Here is a 20255-nt window from a genome sequence, read left to right as displayed (position 1 = left end):
GTTTCCAGCACTCCTTATTTGTAAAATCTTAGAATCGTACCTGTCTTTCAGCCCTCTCCAAGGTGCTCTCATCTTCCTGTTATGAACTCAGACAGGACACAGAAACATTGTAGGATACTTCTGGGATATCAGTCTCACGTACTGGTGTTTGATCTGCCTTGCCTTCATTCCTGTTACCATCCTTGCTAGAGAAGACCAAAACAAAACGGGAGTTAAGGAAGTGTACGTTTTCCTTGTCCTCCATCACCTGGTGTTTTGTCAGCAATACTGCATGTATGGCTTGGTGGTCTTCTAGCACTGCCAAAGACCGTTTCTTGATTTTTCTTTATATTTCCTCCTCTACAAGGCTAAGCTCATTTTGAACTTTAGCCTTCCTAGAACTATTTTTGGATGCTTCATACTTCTTTCATTCATCTTGAATTACATACTCTTCATTCCATCCTTCATGTAAGTTTTCTCTGGATCTGTCATTTTTTTCAGAATCACCTGTGTAACTCCTCAGATGTCTCTCTTTTTCTTTTTATGATTATTTAAAGATAGAAACTGTTAAAAAGTTTAAAATTCAATTAAAATGTAAACTTCTGCTTTTGGAGGTTTCTAAATACTCTTGACCTATCTTCTCTTACAGGATCTCAAATCCCATATAGAATCCCATATTGATTCCCTTATGGACTTTCATAGTCACCTTTTTAAGTAATACCTGATTATACCCAGGTTTCTCCTTTCTGATATTTAAGAATAACGTGGTCGAATTCTGCTTATATTCTTCCTACTTTTATAATGACAATTTCTTTCCATTACTAATTTGGTCTAGAATGGCACTTCTCCCAGGCAGTGCTGAAATGTCAGCATTCAAGTTAAGAATTTCTCAAATACTATACTTTTAATCAAATAAAACTTCACCTATAATTGTTGATGTCAGTTCCCATGACTGCAGTCTTTCCCTGTGCTCATTTTCTGGTCTGTTAGGGACACATACCTGGTTGCTGGTCTCTAAAACTCTCAGGAATATTGTTTCTATATTTTGCCCTTACCCTCACCACATACGCTTTGACTTGCTTCCTTATTGGGTTCATTAGTTTCAGCAGAGTTATATGTAGACTCAACAGTGTCTTCCGCCTACTTGACTACCTTTTTCTAACTTGTCATTTCTTTGGCCTAGGGTAGCCTCAACTTTTTAGTCTGATCTTAAATCTCATTCATCTAAGTCTTGGTACTACTATGAGATCATATTTACCCCACTACTTTATCTTTTTAATAAAATGCAATACCCATATTTTTTAGGAAAAGATCTCATGACTTTAATTACTTTTTTACTAAAAACAGATGAATAGTAGTACTTTAAGATATGCCAAAGTTTTGATAAAAAATACTTAATAAACTTTTGTTTATCTGTCGTTAAGTAATAGTATAGTGATCTAACATACCAACCACATACATACATTCTCCTTGAGAAAAAATATTTTGGAGTCTTCATTGTTTCACCACAGATTCAAATTTTTCAATAATTTTTTTCACACATATAATTTGTAGGTCATTTTCACTCACTGAATTAGAGATTATATTTTATGAATATTTTAAAAGTTAATTATCAGTTTAGTATATCAAATCATTTCTAATTTTATCATTACTCTTCCTCTAGGATTCACCAAAAGCCCAGCTACGCCGGACAATAGAATGTTGTCGGACCAACTTATGTAACCAGTATTTGCAGCCTACACTGCCCCCTGTTGTTATAGGTAGGTTAGCCGAGAAAAGTGCAATCATGGTTCTCAGTGAAATATTTCCTCTGGTTTTAACAGTAAGCAAGCTTTCTAGACTTTAACACTACAAACTTATTTTTTCCTCTTATGATGTGATAGAAAGGTAATGTGTTCACTTTACTATTTCCATTGTCAGGTCCATTTTTTGATGGCAGCATTCGATGGCTGGCTTTGCTCGTTTCTATGGCTGTCTGCATAATTGCTATGATCATCTTCTCCAGCTGCTTTTGTTACAAGTAAGATAATTATTTTGATGCAAAATATTTCGTTGAATATTAGATATAAACAACTGTTCTTAAAGCCAGTGGGCAGAAACCAGTGACTACTGAATGTAATGCAGAAACTATTAACTTGTATTCTCTGATTGTATCTCCTGTAATTAACTAAATTACAGTTTTCTTAAGGGAAAAGAAGACCTTACTACCAATCAGTCAATTGGACACAACGTGATACTTCTTGTTATGTTCATGAGTACTTACGATTTTCTTATTTATAGAATATTGAACCTTCTTATATTTAAATGTTTAAAACCTGTCCCAAGAAATCAACTATATATCTTGTTATTCTTTAGTTATTTGGTGGTTCAGAATTTTTGCATTTAGTCATGATTTCAGAAGACAGTTGCTAGAAGAGAAGAGCTGTCAGAGGAGGGCATAAACTTCAATAATAAAACATCGTCCTGGCATATGAATAAACAGAGAGATGAGCAGAACAGGTTACTAGACCCATAAGTAAACCCAAGTGTATGAAGAAAGTTAGTATGTGATAAAGGTGACATTTCAGATCACTGAGGGAAAGTAGACTTACGCAGTAAATGGATTTGGGAGTGGATAGCTTTATGGAAAAAAAAATGAAGTTGAATCCATTCCCTACACTGAAATAAATTTTAGCCAGTTTGGAGCTAGATAGGTATAAAATGAAATGATTAAAATACTAGAACAAACCTTGGAAGGATTTTTACAAATAATCCCAGAGTCAGGAAGACCTTTCTGAGTCTGACACAAAACTTACAAGCAAAAAACAAAAACAAAAAAAACTCCACACCTTAAAATTTAAAAAAAGACTGCTAGTATTAACTACATAAAATGAAACTTTACTATGTGGCAGAAGCCACCATAAATGATCAGAAGACAGACTAACAGTGAAAAATATCAGCAGCTTATATTACAAAAGAGCTGATTTCTCAAATATAAAGAGCTTCTATAAATCAGAAAGAAAAATGTCAATTCAGTGGGAAAATGGGCAAAAAAAGATGAATACATGGTTTCTCTAAAAAGAAATATATATGGCTCTTAAGAGAAAAATTGAAAGATGACTTAAGACTACTCATAATGTGAAAAATATGGATTAAAATCATACTGAGATTGTTTTTCACCTGCCATACTGGCAAAGCTTCAAATATTTGATCATAGATCTTTTAGATACAGAGGCAGATTAAGCATATTAATTTACTTTTTGTTGCCGCTACTAAAACAGCATTAAAGAGTTTTTAACTTTTTTGTCCAACTAGGACAAGGAGACAAGATAAGAAAAAAAGCTTTAGAATCTATAAAGTTTATGAATGAGTAGGGACTTTGCAGACCTAAAAAATCTGAATCCCAAGGCTAGAAATTAAAACAAAAATCACCCAATTTGTACTATAAAATTTCCTGAGAAGCTCAAGAATTAACAGTACCAGTTACCTCTGGAAGTAAAGTTGAGGGTGACTGTAAAGCCAGGAGGATTGCTTGAAAGTATTTTTAGAAAGTCAGATGCTATATTAGTTATGCAATACTGCATTAAGAAATCACTTCCAAACTTAGTGGCTTGAAACAGCCATTATTATCTCTCACTGTTTCTATGGGCCAGGAATTCAGGGGTGACTTGACTGGGTGGCTCAGGATCTTTCATGACATGCAGTCAGATGTCAGCAGAGGCTATACGTACTTATACCTGAACGTTTGACTGTAGCTGGTAGACCCCCTTCTAAGACAGCTCACTTCTGAGGCTCGCATGTTGGCAGGAGAACTTAGTTCTTCTGATGTGAGCCTCTCCACAGAGCTGCTTGAGTGTTCTCCCAGCATGAAGCCTGGGTTTACCCCCAGAGTGAGTGATCCAGGAGACCAAGGTGGAAGCTGCAATGCTGTTTATGATCTAGACTCAGAAGTCACACCATCACTTCTGCCATATTCTGTTGGTCACACAGTTCAGCCCTAGTGCTTTATAGAAGGGAATTAAACAAGGACAGGCATACCAGGAGGTGAGAAACTTTGTGGGCCACTTTGGAAGCCAAGTACCACAGATGTTGGGATCCCTACTCCTATTCTGAGTAATCACGTGACTTTCCATCATCTCTCTAACGGAAGGCTGGAAGTGTTGTTTCCTGCTACCTTGCTGAATTCTTTTATCAGCTCTAGTAGTTTCTGTGTGGAGCTTTTAGGGTTTTCTGTATATAGTATCATGTCATCCACATGACATGATAGTTTTACCTTTTCTCCTCCAATTTGAATCCCTTTTATTTCTTCATCTTGTCTAATTGCTATGGCTAGGACTTCCGATACTATGTTGAATAGAAATGGTGAGGGTGGGCATCCTTGTCTTCTTCCAGATTTTAGAGGGAAGGCTTTCAACTTTTCACGATTGAGTATTATGTTAGCTGTGGGTTTGTCATAAATAGCTTTTATTGTGTTGAGATATGTTCCCTCTATGCCCACTTGGGTAGAGAGTTTTTATCATAAATGGGTATTGAATTTTATCAGATGTTTTTTCTGCATCTGTTGAGATGATCATGTGATTTTTCTCCTTTCGTTGTTGATGCAGTGTATCACATTGATTGATTTGCATATGTTGAACCATCCTTGTGTCCCTGGGATGAATCCAGCTTGATCATGGTGTATGATCTTTTTTATGTGTTGTTGGATTCTGTTTGCTAATATTTTGTTGAGAATTTTTACATCTGTGTTCATCAACAATATTGGCTTATAATTTTCTTTTTGGTAGTGTCCTTGTCTGGTTTTGGTATCAGGGTGATGGTGGCTTCGTAGAATGAGTTTGGGAATGTTCCTTCCTCTTCAGTCTTTTGGAAGAGTTTAAGAAGGATCAGTATAAATTCTTTGCATGTTTTGTAGAATTGCCCAGTAAAACCATCCTGTCCTTGAAGACCCATCATTGATCAGATTTACAAGGTTAGTAATATAGGGTATTCATTCACATTTAGCTCAACTTTAACAAAACACAAATTGCTATCTATAGCAGGCCATAAAGAGGTAAGATTAATGTTACAGAGGGGTATATTTTTCCACATATTAAGGTTAGTCTCTTTTATGTATCTCGTTAATATTTTGTTTCACTTTTTTTCTGATGTTTTCTTCCAGTCTAGATAAATTTGCAAATTTATTCTTCTTGAATCTAATTGACATTCATGATAATGTGACCCTCAAAATTAATACCTTCTCTAAAACCTCATCTCTAATCATTACCTCCCTTCATTCTGGATGAGCTGTTATTTCTGTACTGTTCTGCCAGTTCCTTGTACTTTCCTCTGATGTGGAATTTCTATCCTCTTTTGTAAGTAATTTCTTTGACCCTTAAAAACCTGGTTAGATCTCATGATCCACCACCAAAACATGTATTACTTTTACTGTACATTTTTTGTTTGTTTGCTATCATTTGTTTATTTATAATCATTTGCCTAAAGTTTGTTTTTCCCAATGGGCAGAAATCTCAATGATAAGCAGAGATTACCTGTCCATTAATACTGATGATGACCAGCTGATAAATTACCACTTTTCTGTTTAATTATTAAGGATAAACATGGTGAATCAGTGTGTCCCCCATGCTTGGTGCATGGATCCCCACTGAATTTTGTTGATGTTCACCAACCTCCCCTTGGCCCAGAATGTCTGCTTGGGAAGCAGTATCACAGATTAATTTATCAGATATAAAGTTCATTTCTGGCTTTATAATCAGCCCATCATTCTGCCTACCATTAGAGGACTCTTGGTCCCACAGCAGTTAAACATTAAAAATGGATGATTTTTTAAATTAAAGTAATTATAGCAAAAAATATTACAAAGTAATGTCTCATTTAATAAAAATAATAAACATTGTACACTCAAAGAAAGGAGCTGCCAGTCAGCTTTAAGATGATTAAAAAGAAAAAAAATCTTTTATATTCATTTTTTTAAGTCATGAATCAGCACTCTTCATTTATTTGTTTAAGTCCAGGTTTTTATTTGATGTAATCCTCCTGCCTGAAGAACTTCCTGTAACTTAATTCCTTGCAGTGTACGTCCACTAGCCGTCCTTCCTCTCAGCTTGTTTGAAAACTCTTTTGCCTTCATTTTCCAAGGGCGTTTTCACTGGATGTAGAATTCTAGGTTGACATCTTTTCCTCAGAGATGTCACTTCACTGTTTTCTGACTTACATGATTTCTTTCATAGTTCTTATCTTGATATGCTGTATGTAGTTTTTTTTTCATGGCTTCCTGTAAGATTTTCCCTTAGAGGGAGGTTATAGCTCAAGTTGTAGAGCACATACTTAGCATGGTTCAGTCCCCAGTACCTCTACTAAAACTAAAATAATAAATCCAATTACCACCCCACCCCACCCCAAAATAACAAAAAAAATTAAAGTTTTTTTTTTTTTAAGATTTTCCCCCTTTATCTTTGGTTTTAAACAATTTGACTATAATACATTTAGGATATGTGTGTTTCTAGAAAAGATGGGGTACTTACTCCCATGGGGTGGGTTCACTGAGCCTACTGAATCTGTATTTTGATGTTTTTCACTATTTTTGCAAAATTATTGTCTACCGTTTGTTCAGAAATTTTCTGTTTATCTCTCTTCTCCTTTTGAGACTCTAATTCACGTATTTTAGGTTATTTGTTACTGTTTCACAGCTCTTATATTCTTCACTGTATTTTTCTCTTTCTTCTTTCTCTTTCTTTTTTAGTTGTAATACTCACCTATTTTCAAGTTTACTAGTCTTTTTCCCTCAGCTGTGTCCAGTGTACTTGGGCCTGTCAAAGGAATTCTTTGTCTCTGACATTGTTTTACATTTTTCAAAGTACCTGTCTGACAGTTCCAACACAGGAGACTTCTCTGAGGCAGGTTCCAGTGATTGCCTTGCCTCGTGACAGTAGATTATTTTTCCTTGCCTTTTCACATGCCTCATAACTTTTGATTGAATGCTGTACATCATATTTAGAATAACAGACTAGGATAAAAAATATATATACTCACCTGAAAATGGGCGTGCCTCTTCTCTTAGGCTGATAGTGTGGGGGAGTGGGTCAGTCAGGAGTTAAATTGGGCTTGGGCTCTGTTTAGGGTTTGGTCTGTGTCTTCAGAGCATTACAGGTTTCAAATTCATTTGGTGTGAAGGACTGAAGTTACAGTGTGCTTAGAGTGGGGTTTGGGTGCGGAAGGGCTTTTCTCTGCTTCTGCTAACCTCAAGCTTTCACTGCGTGCCTGCCCCACAGCAGAGTGTCTCCGTGCTTTTGCTCTGCCCCAGAGGTTGCTGTTTCATGTTACTCACGATGAGTGGGAAGTGGGAAGTGGGGGGACGGGATGTCTGTTGACCTTAGGTAGGCATTTGCGTTGTTAGATCTTAAAATTGAGGTTTTCTCAGTTTCATCCCTTCCTCGGCATTAGTGGGTCTTGCCTGGTGGGGGTAAGGGAAGTGTTGCCTACTCACCCCCCAGAGGCAGAGGGATCTGCTTCTACTCTTTTCCCAGAAGTAATGGATCTGCCTGTGACCTGCAGGTGAGAGGATTTGCAAGAAACAGTGAGATCCATGTGTGGATAGTTTACATAGTCATAAAAATGCAAACAGTGAATATTGATGTAAGCAAATAGTATGCTGTAGCTATACTGGGAGGATGTGAAGATGGAAGTATTTCTGTTTGGGGAAGGGGCAGGGATGTTAAATGATGAGTTAATTCCTCATCTTCCACAGTGTGAAATCAGTAGTTAAAGCCTAAGACTGAAAAACTGAAAATGTCAATATAAGCACGTTATTTAGAAGTAATAAGGTAAACATTGAACAAATCAGCTTAGAAAAGTGGAGAATATTTCATTCTAAGATGTACAAAATGGGTGAGAAGAGGAGAGATGAAATGAGAGCCGCTGTTGTATTACTAAGCCTGAAGAACTATATAACCTAAAAATAGATGAATATAGAACTTGGTGAAATTAAAAACGAAGTCCTAATGGTGTTAGGGCACCAGGGTGTGGATGAAAGTGGTGGGGAAAATGGGCGCTCATAAAGTGCTGGGGGGATTGTAACTGACTGGTATAACTTTCCAGTTCAAAATTCCAAGTTCAGTTCTAACGTCTAGTAATTTGTACTATAAATGTGCCAGAAAATGTTTTTATTTCAGCCTTGTATGAAATAAGACCAGAAACAATCTAAATGCTACCAGTAAAGGAATGGCTAACACCATGCAATGGAATACTGTATAACCATTAAAGGAAAAGGAGGCTCTTACGTACTGCTGTGGAGTAATCCCCCGGGTGTATATTGCTAAGTGAAAAAGCAAGATGCAGAACACAATGTATGGTTTACTACCATTTCTGGGAGGTAAAAGGGCAGGGGAGATGAACACCAATGAGTGTATGTTTTGTTTGAGTATATATTAATGGTCTCCAGAAGATTATCCCAGAAACCAGAAACAACTCCAGTTCCAAGTTCCTTCTAGGGAAATGAACTGGATCACTAAGGGATAGGGGCAGGAGGAAGATTTTTCACTGTATACCCTTTTGTGCCTTTTGGATTTAAACCATTTGAGTCAATTACCCCTATGAAGTTTTAAAAATAAAATTACAAAAATGGTTAAGTATATTGGACTATCTATGTAAAAACAAATCTAATTTGATATATTCTCTAATTACCATTCATTATATAAATTCCAAATGGATTAAAGGACTAAATGAGAGAATCAAATTTTAAAACGTTTAAAATGTGTTTATAACATTAGAGTTGGGAAGGTTTGCCTTAAACAAGACACAGAAGTATATGTCAAAAGGGAAAAAAGATTGATTAAAAGCTGGCATAAAACACCATAAATAGAGTATAACAGTGACAGACTGAGGGAAGACTTCTGTAACATAATTATCAAAGATTTAGTATCCACATTATATAAAGAAGTATTGTGAATCAATAAGAAAAAAGGTGAAACACCCCAGTTAAATAGTGTGCAAAAAGTATGAATAAGCAGTTCATAGGAAAAAAAAAATGGTGAAAAAATACAATTCCTAGTAAATAGGAAAAAAATTGAAAACAAGTCACTATTTCATACCCATAAGTTTGGCAAAAGTCTAAAAATATGACAGTTCCAATTATGGATTAGAATGTAGGGAAATGTAAATTGTGATATTACACTTTTGGTAGAAGTACAAATTATTCCACTTTGGTGAGTAATTTTGATGATAAATGAACATTGAAAGTATGTATATGTTCAAGAAATTCTTATATATGTGCACAAGAGAGGCATAGAAATGTTTTTTACAACACTGTATTAACAAACTTTTGGAAATAACTAAAATATGGCTGTCAGAGTAAGTTGTAGCAAATCCGTAACAGGAACACTAGGGACCATTTAAATCATTTCCTTGACAGAATAGCAGTGGCCGAGAACAGGGATTCCAGACCTCAGCCTGTGGGTTTGGTCACAGCTTCACCACTTAGCCAGCCATCTGACTGGGGACAAATGATGAGCCTGTGGGCCAGGGTTTCCTCTTTTGTAAAATAGAAACAATAGTATTTACCTTTTAGGAGTTTTATAAAGATGAAGTAGGTCACAGAACAATACCTGACACACTCAACATCAATAAAAATGAGCTGTTGTTTTTTCAACGTATTAACGCAGGTAAGTATGTAAAACATAAGGAGTTTTTTTTTAAAGCAAGGTGTAAAGTAATAATACAACATATGCCATTTATATAAATTTATATCCAGGGAAACGATATTATTTATGAATAAAGACATTTATGGTGAAAGTATAAATACATAGACAGGAAGGCTGTAACCACCTTTAGGATAGTGCTTGTCTCCTAAGAGTAAAGGAGGGAAGTGAAATTATCAGGGAAATGACTGCAGCTTCAAATATTTTTAGTGTTAATTAAAATCTAAAATAAACATAGCATAATGTTAATATTTATTAAATTTAAACGGTTTATACATGGGTGCCATTTAAATTAATCTACTTGTATGTTTGAAATATTTTCGTAATTTGAAATTTTAAGAAGAGAAGCCTTCAAGAATATCAGAATAAATTAAGAGGACTTTTTGAGTTTCTTTTCCATAAACTAATTTTTTGCTTTTTATAAATGGAAATATATTGTTCATTTTAATACAAAACTACATACTTATAAATTCAAATGAAAAAATGTATATAAAATAGAAAGTTGATATTCCTATATCCCCAGCAATTACTGTTATGTACAACTTTCTGTATAACCTTTCTGATCCTTTTAGACAAGTATAGACACATGCAATTAAAAATTTTTATAGCTAGGATCACACTATCCATGCTGTTTTTTAATCTTTTTTTTTTTTTCAGCTGCCAACATAACGTAGATGTCTTTCCATTTTAAGATAGTATATAGCACTCTACCTCATAAACTCCATCTCTGGACGTTATTTTACCAGATGATACATTACCCTATGATAAGACTAATTTGGATAATCATCCCATTTGAAGGAGGGATGATAGTGTCAATAACCTCAAGATCTTTCTTACCTTAGAATTTTGCAGTTTCAGAATTCTAATGTAGATTATTTTCTGCTTTTTTAAAAGACATTATTGCAAGAGTATCTCAAGCAGACGTCGTTATAATCGCGATTTAGAACAGGATGAAGCATTTATTCCAGTTGGAGAGTCATTAAAAGACCTTATTGACCAGTCACAAAGTTCTGGTAGTGGATCTGGACTACCCTTATTGGTAAGCTAAAATGTCATATCACCGTGAATGGTTGATTGATACAGAACGTGTCCTCAAGTGATGGTAAACCGCATGATACAGATCAGGGGACATTACTTGATACATTTTTTTTCTTTTTATTTAGAAAGATGGTTGCAGTAACGCAAGATGAAATTAGTTAAAATAAGAAATACAAAATAAGAAAAATAGAATAGGCAGTTAAGGTAGAGCCACAAGCAAGGTTAGGAGAGAAAATGTGACCGTGAAGTGCTGTGTAAGTGCTAGAGCCAGCTCCCCAGTTTTAACAGCTGCCCTGAAGACGAGTCAGGTATGAAACTGCTTGCGTCTGTAAGGTTAAACTGACTGGGGACAGTATAACCATTTCAGATTCTGAAATCAGAGGGAACTTTCTCCCACAGATCGTCATAGAGAGGATACTTCCTTCAGTGTAATACAATATTACCAAAACGTAATTCATAAAAATAATTATAAAAGGAGTTGTAAATAATTCTAAGAGGGTTATATGTATCAAAATATTCAGACTTAGGGGTCAAGGGGACCCTTATAACAAGCACCAGATATCCAGACAGATTTTAATAGTTTAGTTGAATTTGTCTAAAGTAAATACATTGATCTCTAATTTTAAAATTCATTGAATCAAGTAATTCTGTAGTTGAACTGGAAAAGTAAAAGTAAAATTGTCTTCATATGTGGACGACAAGATTGTCTACATAGAAAATCTCAAGGATGGTAACACAAAGCTACAACAACTAGTAAGTTTATCAGGGCTGTAGAATATAAAGTTATTGTATAAAAGTCATTGAATTTATGTACACTGGCCACAGACGATTACGGATTAAAATATTTAAAGCAGTATCATTTAAAATAGCATCAGAAACATGAAATATTTTGGAATAAGCTTAACAAAATTTATGTAAGGCCAGTGCACTTAAAAAAATTGCCAAAAGAAATTAACAAAACCCTTAATTAATGGAGATGTATATCCTGCTTGTGAATCAGAAGACTCAGGATTAATATTTTAGTTATCCCAAATGGATTTATAGTTTTGGTTATAGCCAAATCAAAATCAGCAAACTTTTTTAGAAATTGATGAGCTCATTATTCTAATGATTATTTGGAAATACAAGGAATCTAGAAGAGCCAAAACTATCTTGAAAAAGGAGAATAAAGAGGATTCACTACCTGATTTCTGAACCTACTGTGAAGTTACAGTAGTCAACACTGTGTGGTCCTGGCATAAGGATAAATACGTACATCAGTGGAACAAAATGGAGTCTAGAAATGGACACACACACCCATGATCAATTGTTTTAAATGCCAGAGTAATTGAGTGGGGAAAAGACAGTGTGTTCAAGAAATGGTGCCGAAAAAATAGATATTGACCCTTACCTCACTCCGTGTACAGAATTACCTTGAAATGCGTCATAGACCTAAGTGTGAAAGTTGAAGTATAAAACCTTTAAAAGAAAATGTTTTAGAAGATTATTGTGACCTTGGGTTGAGCAAAGACTTCTTAGGACACAAAAGTCAAGTCATTTTAAAAGATGGTAATTGGTCTTTTTCAAAATTTAAAACTTTTTCTATTCAGGAAATGCTGTTAAGAAAATGAAAAAAAAAGTCATAAACTGGCAAAAAAGATCTGATAAAGAATTTGTGTTGCAGAATATATAAAGGATTTTTTTTACAAGTCAGTAATGAGACAGACACCCAGTTTTTTTTAACGGACAAAAGACTTGAGCAGACATTTTGTCAGGAGATATAAGAATGGCAAATAAGCACATGAAAAGATGCTCATCATCATCATCAAGGAAATGCAAATTAAACTCATGAGATGCTGTTACACATTCACTAGTATGTTAAGTGTGGGAAAGAATGTAGATCAGCTGGAAATCTCATACATTGGACATTGGGAAACAGGTTAACAGTAGACTGAAAAGTTAAGCATATACTTTTTATACAGTGAAGCAGTCCTTCTGCTTAGTATGTATATGTGCAGACATGTCCATACAAAGATCTGAATATGAATGTTCATAGCAGCTTTATTCATAATAAACATAAATTGTAAACAACCCAAAAGTCCATTAGTTGGTAAATGGATAAACAAATTGTGGTGCATTCATAGAGAGTCCTGCTTGTCAGTAAAAGGGAATGAACTACTGACACATGCAGCAGCAGCACAGATGGTTTGAGAGCATTTTATGCTGAGTGGAAGAGGCTAGCATAGCCACAGAGACGGTGTATTGTATGTTTCCATTTGTGTGATACTCAAAACTGTAGGAACAGAAGAGAGGTCAGTGATGCCAAGGACTAAAGGTGGGTAGGGAGGGGGTTGAATTTAAGGAGACAAATGGAGCTATTTTAGGTGATAGAAATAAGTGTTCTCTATCTTAATTGTTGTGTTGGTGATTACATGACTACACATTTGTCAAAATGCAGTTCTCAAAAGAGTGAATATTATATGTAAATTGGACCTTAATAATCCTGACTTTCTAAAAAAAATCAGAAAAGGATTTTATAATAAGTGGTAAATATACATCAAGTAAATCAATTTAAATATGCATAAAATCTAGCCCATTTTAACTACATTTCCAGCCTGGATCCTAGTGTTGTTTTTAATTTAGAGTGGCTGCTTATGCTTCTGAAAATGAAAGATAGCAATTTACATGCATCTTCATTTCAACACATATTAATGAAAGCACTTAACTGTACTTCAGGTATTGTCCTAAATAAGTATCTGTATTATGTGAGTAGTGGGGGGTGGAATGCAAACAAATATGTATATAAGTAGTAATAAAATTATAATGGCGTTAAGTGCAGCAACTGAGAAGAATAAGTGTGCTATGAAGGTGTTTAACAAAGAAACAAGACTCTTAGATAAAGGGAGCTGCACATGCAAAAAAGACCGAGACAGGAATGAACTTGAATGAGTTCTAAAAATTGAAATACGGTAAACAAGGAGTGAGGATGGGTGATTAGAGTCAGTGAGCAGGCTGGAGAGTTGGCAGGGGCCAGATCATGTAGGGTTTTACAGACTGAGTTGAAGATTTTTAACTATCATTTAGATTTTGCTACATGATAAACCACCCCAAAGCTTAGTGGCTTGAAGCAACAAACATTTATTATTTGTCATGATCCTGTGGGTCTTCTGGGCATTTCTTTTCCTGGAGTTGCTCAGCTAGAGCTAGATGGTATAGTTTATGTACATGGCTAGCAGCTCATATGATACCGCTTACTAGTTACAAGGTTCCCCAGCACAGAAGAAAGGGAGAAAAAAGGGCAGGCCCCAGTGCACAGACTTTACAAGTCTTCACTTGCATTACATTTGCTATTGTTCTGTTGCCCAAAGCTAGTCATGTAGCCAAGCCCAGAGTCTGTGGGGAAGTCTACCTAAGGGTATGTGTACTGGGAGGAGACTTGACCATTTTTGCAAATAGTCTCTCACGTTGACTAACCTGTTACTTTGTAGTTTTAGAATACATTGTACATGTTTCATCTTCTGCAAATACTTTTTCAATAGGTTGTTGTTTTATTTTGCTTATGGTTTCCTTTGCTGTGCAAAAGCTTATATGTTTAATTAGGTCCCATTTGTTTATTTTTGCTTGTATTTCTTTTGCCTGAGTAGACTGTCCTAGGAGAACATTGCTAAGATTTATGTCAGAAATGTTTTGCCTGTGTTTTCTTCTAGGCGGTTTATAGTGTCATGTCTTATATTTAAGTCTTTAAGCCATTTTGAGTTTATTTTTGTGTATGGTGTCCCTGAGGGATGTTCTAACTTCATTGATTTACATGCAGCTGTCCAGTTTTTCCAGTCATCTTCTTTTGAATACATTATACTCCTCCCTCAGAATCTACCTGGGGAGATTAGTTCCAGGACCCCCTGGAGATAAGAAAATCTACAGATGCTCAAGTCCCTTACAGTCAGCCCTCTGTATCTGAGGATGCAGAACTCAGGGATACAGAAGGCTAACTGTTTACATTTTAATAGTGGAGTTGGCTGGTTGTATATATCATCCTTTTTGATGGATGGCCTATAGACCACTTTCTCAATCTTAATACATTCTTTTCATTTTACTTTTTTCTATAAAGGTTCAGCGAACTATTGCCAAACAGATTCAGATGGTTCGGCAAGTTGGTAAAGGCCGATACGGAGAAGTGTGGATGGGTAAATGGCGTGGTGAGAAAGTGGCAGTCAAAGTGTTTTTTACCACTGAAGAAGCTAGCTGGTTTCGAGAAACGGAGATCTATCAAACCGTGCTAATGCGCCATGAAAACATACTCGGTGGGTACATGTTTGACTTTGATCAGTGCCATATTCCGACAGGGTTAGTGGGATGCAGATGGAAGCCTTGCACGTGGGCTTTGAAAACATACGTGAATGTGCACTTGGCTAAAGGAAACCCAGTGGAATACACAGTTTAAATACGACCCAGTCCTGAATGGCAACCAACCACTTTACAAGCAGACCTCGGAGATGTTTCGGGGTTGGGATCCAGACCACTGCAATAAAGCACGTATCCCAGTACAGCAAGTTACACAAATATTTGGTTTCCCACTAAATATAAAAGTTATGTTTATGCTGTACTGTCATCTATTAAGTGTACATTAGCATTGTACCTAAAAAAAAAATTTGCACACCTTAATTTAAAAATATATTATTGCTAAAAAATGGCAAGCCAGTTACAATAGTAACATCAGAGATCACTGATCACAGATCACTGTAACAAATATAATAATAATGAAAAAATTTGAAGTATTGTGAGAATTGCTAAAACGTGACACAGAGACATGAAGTGAGCAGATGCTGTTTGAAAAACAGCTCGTAGACTTGTGGCGTGTCTGTATTTACTGTATAGGTATGTCTGTATTTACTACCCAATTGAGGAAACAGCAGTGCGTTTCCACTTGGAAGTAACGTAGTTTAGTGGACTTAACTCAGAGAGTAACAAAACTCGAGTCTTTTAGAGGTAATTTAAGCGATATTCTAGGGTAACTTGAACTATATGTACCTTTTGCCTACTGCAAGCTAAATCATCCCCTCCCCCATAAGATGTAGTTTCATTTATATCTTGTGCTTAGTAGGTCTCTCCCCCAATCCCCTCTTGCACAGTAGCAAAATAACCTAGATCTGATCTGATCAGTAGGGTGCAAAACTTATCTGTCTTCCCCTTCTTTTCGGCTACGATTTCCCTGCCCTTTAATTTAGAGAGTGCATAACACATTGCGAAGAGTATAGTTTCCTATACTAATTGTATTAGTTCCCTAGGGCTATGATAATGATGACCACAAACCGGTAGCTTAAAACAGTAGCAACGTAATTCTCTCAAAGTTATGGAGGCAGAAGTTTAAAATTAAGGTGTCAGCAGGGCCATGTTCTCTGAAGGCTCTAGGGGAGGCCCCTTCCTTGCCTCTTCCTCCCTAGCTTCTGGTGACTGCCAGCTCTCTTTGGCATTCCTTGGCTTGGAGATAACACTCCCATCTCTGTCTTTGTAGTCACATGGCCTTCTTTCCTATGTGTCTGTGTCCAGGTTTCCTTCTTCCTGTAAGGATACCAGTCATTGAATCAGGGCCTACTCTAATCTAGAGTGCTCGCATCTGAAATTGACTGTATCTACAAAGACCCTATTTCCAAATAAGGTCACATTTGTAGGTGCCAGGTGGACATGAAGTGCGGTTGGGGTGTGGACATTACTCAGCCAAGTTCTCACTGACCTTTTTCTGAGGGGAGGGAGGAGAAGGGAGAAGGAAAGGAGGCAGGTTTGGGAACCTACCTGTCAGTGAGCCAGACTGAAAAGGCTGATGTGATGAGGCGTTGATGGGCAGATGGGAGTTGGCTTAGTTAGAAGCAAACTCTTGGTTGAATACGTTTAACTTTATTGTTTTAATGTGTCCGCTCCTCAGTTTGAAATGGAGAGCCTTTTCCACATCCCTTCTCTGTAAGTTCTTCATGCTTAGAGATTCATGTAGGTTAATAACATTCCCCCAGGTGATTGCATGATACGTGATCTTTATTTAGTCATATTATTATCGTTTTTATGATTATCATTATTTTAAATTAATTACAGAAGTGTAGAGTTATATGTGTAAATGGCACATTTTTGTAACATTTCCAAGAGGTTTTGTCAGATAAATTTTTATTATCTGTACATGATACCTAAATTATTCTCAGTGTCCTGAATGAGCATTCATTATTCTTCCTAACCACCTCTGGTAACTAATTTTTTTAACTCATTAATTGAGCAGGTTTTATAGCAGCAGATATTAAAGGTACAGGCTCCTGGACTCAGCTCTATTTGATTACTGATTACCATGAAAACGGATCTCTCTACGATTTCCTGAAATGTGCTACACTAGACACCAGAGCCCTGCTCAAGCTGGCTTATTCGGCTGCCTGTGGTCTGTGCCATCTGCACACAGAAATTTATGGCACTCAAGGAAAGCCTGCAATTGCTCATCGAGACCTAAAGAGCAAAAACATCCTCATCAAGAAAAATGGAAGTTGCTGTATTGCTGACCTGGGCCTTGCTGTTAAATTCAACAGGTGAGTGGTTCTTTGCCTGTTATTTTGAAATTATTTTAATATCCTAAAGATATTTACCTGTTTGTATTGAGGACAGTGGAATTCCAAACATGTATTTGTGCTTCTGTAGTAATACAAATAAATAGTTGGGGGGGGGTTTATCTTAGTGTTTTGTTGTTGTGTTTTTTGTTTTTTATAAAAATTACATTCTACTCTGCATAATTCTTGATTTCCTACTTTTTATTGTCTTACACATCCTTCTATTTCAGTTTATATAGATCTACTTCATTCTTTTTAACAGTGTTGTGCAAAGTTTGACATTTTATAGATGTACTGTATTTATTCTGTCTATGACCCAACTGATGGGCTTTAAAGTTGCCTCCAGTTTATCTCCATTATTTAAAAAATGCTTTAATGAATATTTTATTTTATCCATATATAATATCCCTGAGTACTTGTACAAGTATTTCTTCATGATGGAGTCCTAGAGAAGGGGCTAGCTAGACAAAGAATATGTGCATATTAAATTATGGTGTATTGTATGTTATCCCCTTAGAAAGCGTGCGCCAGTTTACACTCCCATAAACAAGGCGTAAGTATGCCGTTTCTCCCCCATTACTGGGTATTGTCAGTATTTTTAAACAATGAGAATATAAGATTTTTTACGAAGCCATTTAAATTGTTTTAATATTGTAACTCTGGAATACAGCAGCCATCTCACATTCCAGAATTCATTTCAGGCCATAAAATAAAAGTACTAGTCTGTAATAAACCAAACATAAAAAATTTTAATCTCTCCTCATTATTACAGTGTCCTAATACTGTGTTTTTTATAAGTGGAGTGTTTATTGGCCCAAATATTCATCAGGTGCTACTTAAGAAAATATACAATACATTATATTAATCTCTGCTTCAGAGTAGTCTCCAGAACTTGCTAGAACTGGGAGCCTAAAAACAAATCATTCATGTCTTCCAACTCTAAAATTACTCCATAAATGGAAAAAACAATTAACATGTATTACTAATTGTCAGTATGATTATATAAACATTACTTAAAATAGAACTAAGTTGGTTGGACCCAGAAAGAAAAAAATGTAATCCTGAGTCACAAAGGATCACATGAGAATGATAAAAGCAAATGATTCCTCTCAGCTTATTTCACATTTGCTTACTTTGGGATATAATTATCTACCACTTCTTTTATAGTCAGTATAATATATTGTGTATATATAGCATATATTTATATTCCGTTTTGTGCCTAAAAAAGATGCCATTTGATCTGAACTGATACGAGGTATTTACTGTCTTTATTTATCCATGTCTATTCATGCTTAGTTTTTATTGCAGACATAGTAACGATTTTGATTAAGAGTACTGCTCCAGACCCTGTTGGGGATGTTATATAATATGGAGTATATATTTAAAGAGTATGTTAATTTTTTTTAATCTGAAAGATACTGAATTTCAAAATATATCTGGCCCCAAAGAGTTCTGATACGGGAATGTGGACATATTAGATAGTTAGATTTTTAATTCATTTAGTTATATATTTAGAGAGACAGACAGACAGACAAACCCTGACTTCTACAAAATGCAACTAAAATAGAAGATAAACGATTTTGTTCTTGGCCCTCACCCTGAACAGTATCTGTCTTCTGTTTCAGTGACACAAATGAAGTCGATGTACCTCTGAATACTAGGGTGGGCACCAAACGCTACATGGCCCCAGAAGTGCTGGATGAAAGCCTGAACAAGAACCATTTCCAGCCCTACATAATGGCTGACATCTACAGCTTTGGCCTGATCATTTGGGAAATGGCCCGTCGTTGTATCACGGGAGGTAGGCATTTAGGTAGCATGTTTCTGGTTATGTTTGTGTCCTCATCATTCAAAAAAATAACAGCTCCAGTTATATACTTTAGACGTCATGTACGTCAGGGATCCCCAAGTCCACTGCCCAGTTCTGCAGTTCCATTAGAAGGGCTCAGCATATAGTTGTCCCCACAGCTAAGATGTTTTACAGTGAAGGATACAAATCAAAATCAACCAAGGGAAAAGGCACATGAGACAGAAAGTTCAAAGGAAATCGGGCACAAGCTTCCAGAAGTCCTCTCCCAGTGAAGTTGCACGGGATATGCTTAATTCCTCCAGCAGTGAATTGTGATAAGTACGAAATTTTGTCATCTAGGGAAGTTCATCAGAGGTTTAGTATCCAAAGATTTTTTTGGACGCTGATCATGAGGCAACTCTGCCTAGCATGTATCAAAATTCCAAACTCCTAGAAAGAAAACAGGTGTTCAGCATAAACCATATTGTTTGCACGGAAGTCTAGGTACATTGGCTGCCCTTATCATTTAGGGAAAGTTTTAAAAGAGTGTAGGGATCTGTTTACCAGGCAGGTTCCCAGACACCAGCCAAATGCCAGCCTTGCAAGCAGGCCTTTTAAGGATAGCAATCTCAGGTCTGTTATGTTAGCTCTTTTTTGCATATCATGTTGTCTTTCTACCACAGAGCAAACCAAAAATAGAAACTTTGTTGACTAGTAGAAACAATTGTGTACATAAATAATTAGATTAAAAAATTTAGGGTGAGTGGTTCCCCTTGCTTATTTTAAGAACTATCGGTATGTCCAGTGTGGACAGGTATGGTGGGAGTAGAGGAAATAATTAGACATTAGAAAAAGAACATATATTTGCCATTAAAAGTGAATCATCAAGTCTATAATTTTTTCTTCTTGATGTAAGAATCAGTTGTAGTTCCCTAGTTCAGTAGGAGGTGTTGAATGGATTACTTTGTCCAGCCACCGTTTCTGTGCCCACTGTGTTTTCTCACTTACTGCAGGGATAGTAGAGGAGTACCAGCTGCCATATTATAACATGGTCCCCAATGATCCATCGTATGAAGACATGCGTGAGGTTGTGTGTGTCAAACGTTTGCGGCCAATTGTGTCTAATCGATGGAACAGTGATGAAGTAAGTGGAATTCAGTCCCCTGAGAAAGTGATTGCTGAGTGTCGTCAAAGATATGTCCCCGTTCACTACGTTCTCTT

At 36.1% G+C, this 20255-nt stretch overlaps 1 protein-coding gene across 2 annotated transcripts in view; it reads left to right on the top strand.

The window, feature by feature from the left end:
- BMPR1A (bone morphogenetic protein receptor type 1A) overlaps positions 1–20255 on the top strand; it is a 129386-nt gene that overhangs the window by 105237 nt on the left and 3894 nt on the right. For both annotated transcript variants that reach the window (XM_074374343.1, XM_074374342.1), the window contains exons 6-12: positions 1643–1739; positions 1900–1999; positions 10545–10689; positions 14776–14968; positions 16930–17227; positions 18871–19046; positions 20048–20178. In XM_074374343.1, coding sequence (XP_074230444.1) covers positions 1643–1739; positions 1900–1999; positions 10545–10689; positions 14776–14968; positions 16930–17227; positions 18871–19046; positions 20048–20178 — 1140 coding nt within the window. The remainder of the gene's footprint in view (positions 1–1642; positions 1740–1899; positions 2000–10544; positions 10690–14775; positions 14969–16929; positions 17228–18870; positions 19047–20047; positions 20179–20255) is intronic.

This window comes from Camelus bactrianus, chromosome 11 (assembly GCF_048773025.1).
Source record: "Camelus bactrianus isolate YW-2024 breed Bactrian camel chromosome 11, ASM4877302v1, whole genome shotgun sequence".
Taxonomy (NCBI): domain Eukaryota; kingdom Metazoa; phylum Chordata; class Mammalia; order Artiodactyla; family Camelidae; genus Camelus; species Camelus bactrianus.
Note: the sequence above shows the minus strand (reverse complement) of the source record. Positions and strands in the feature narration are given on the sequence as shown.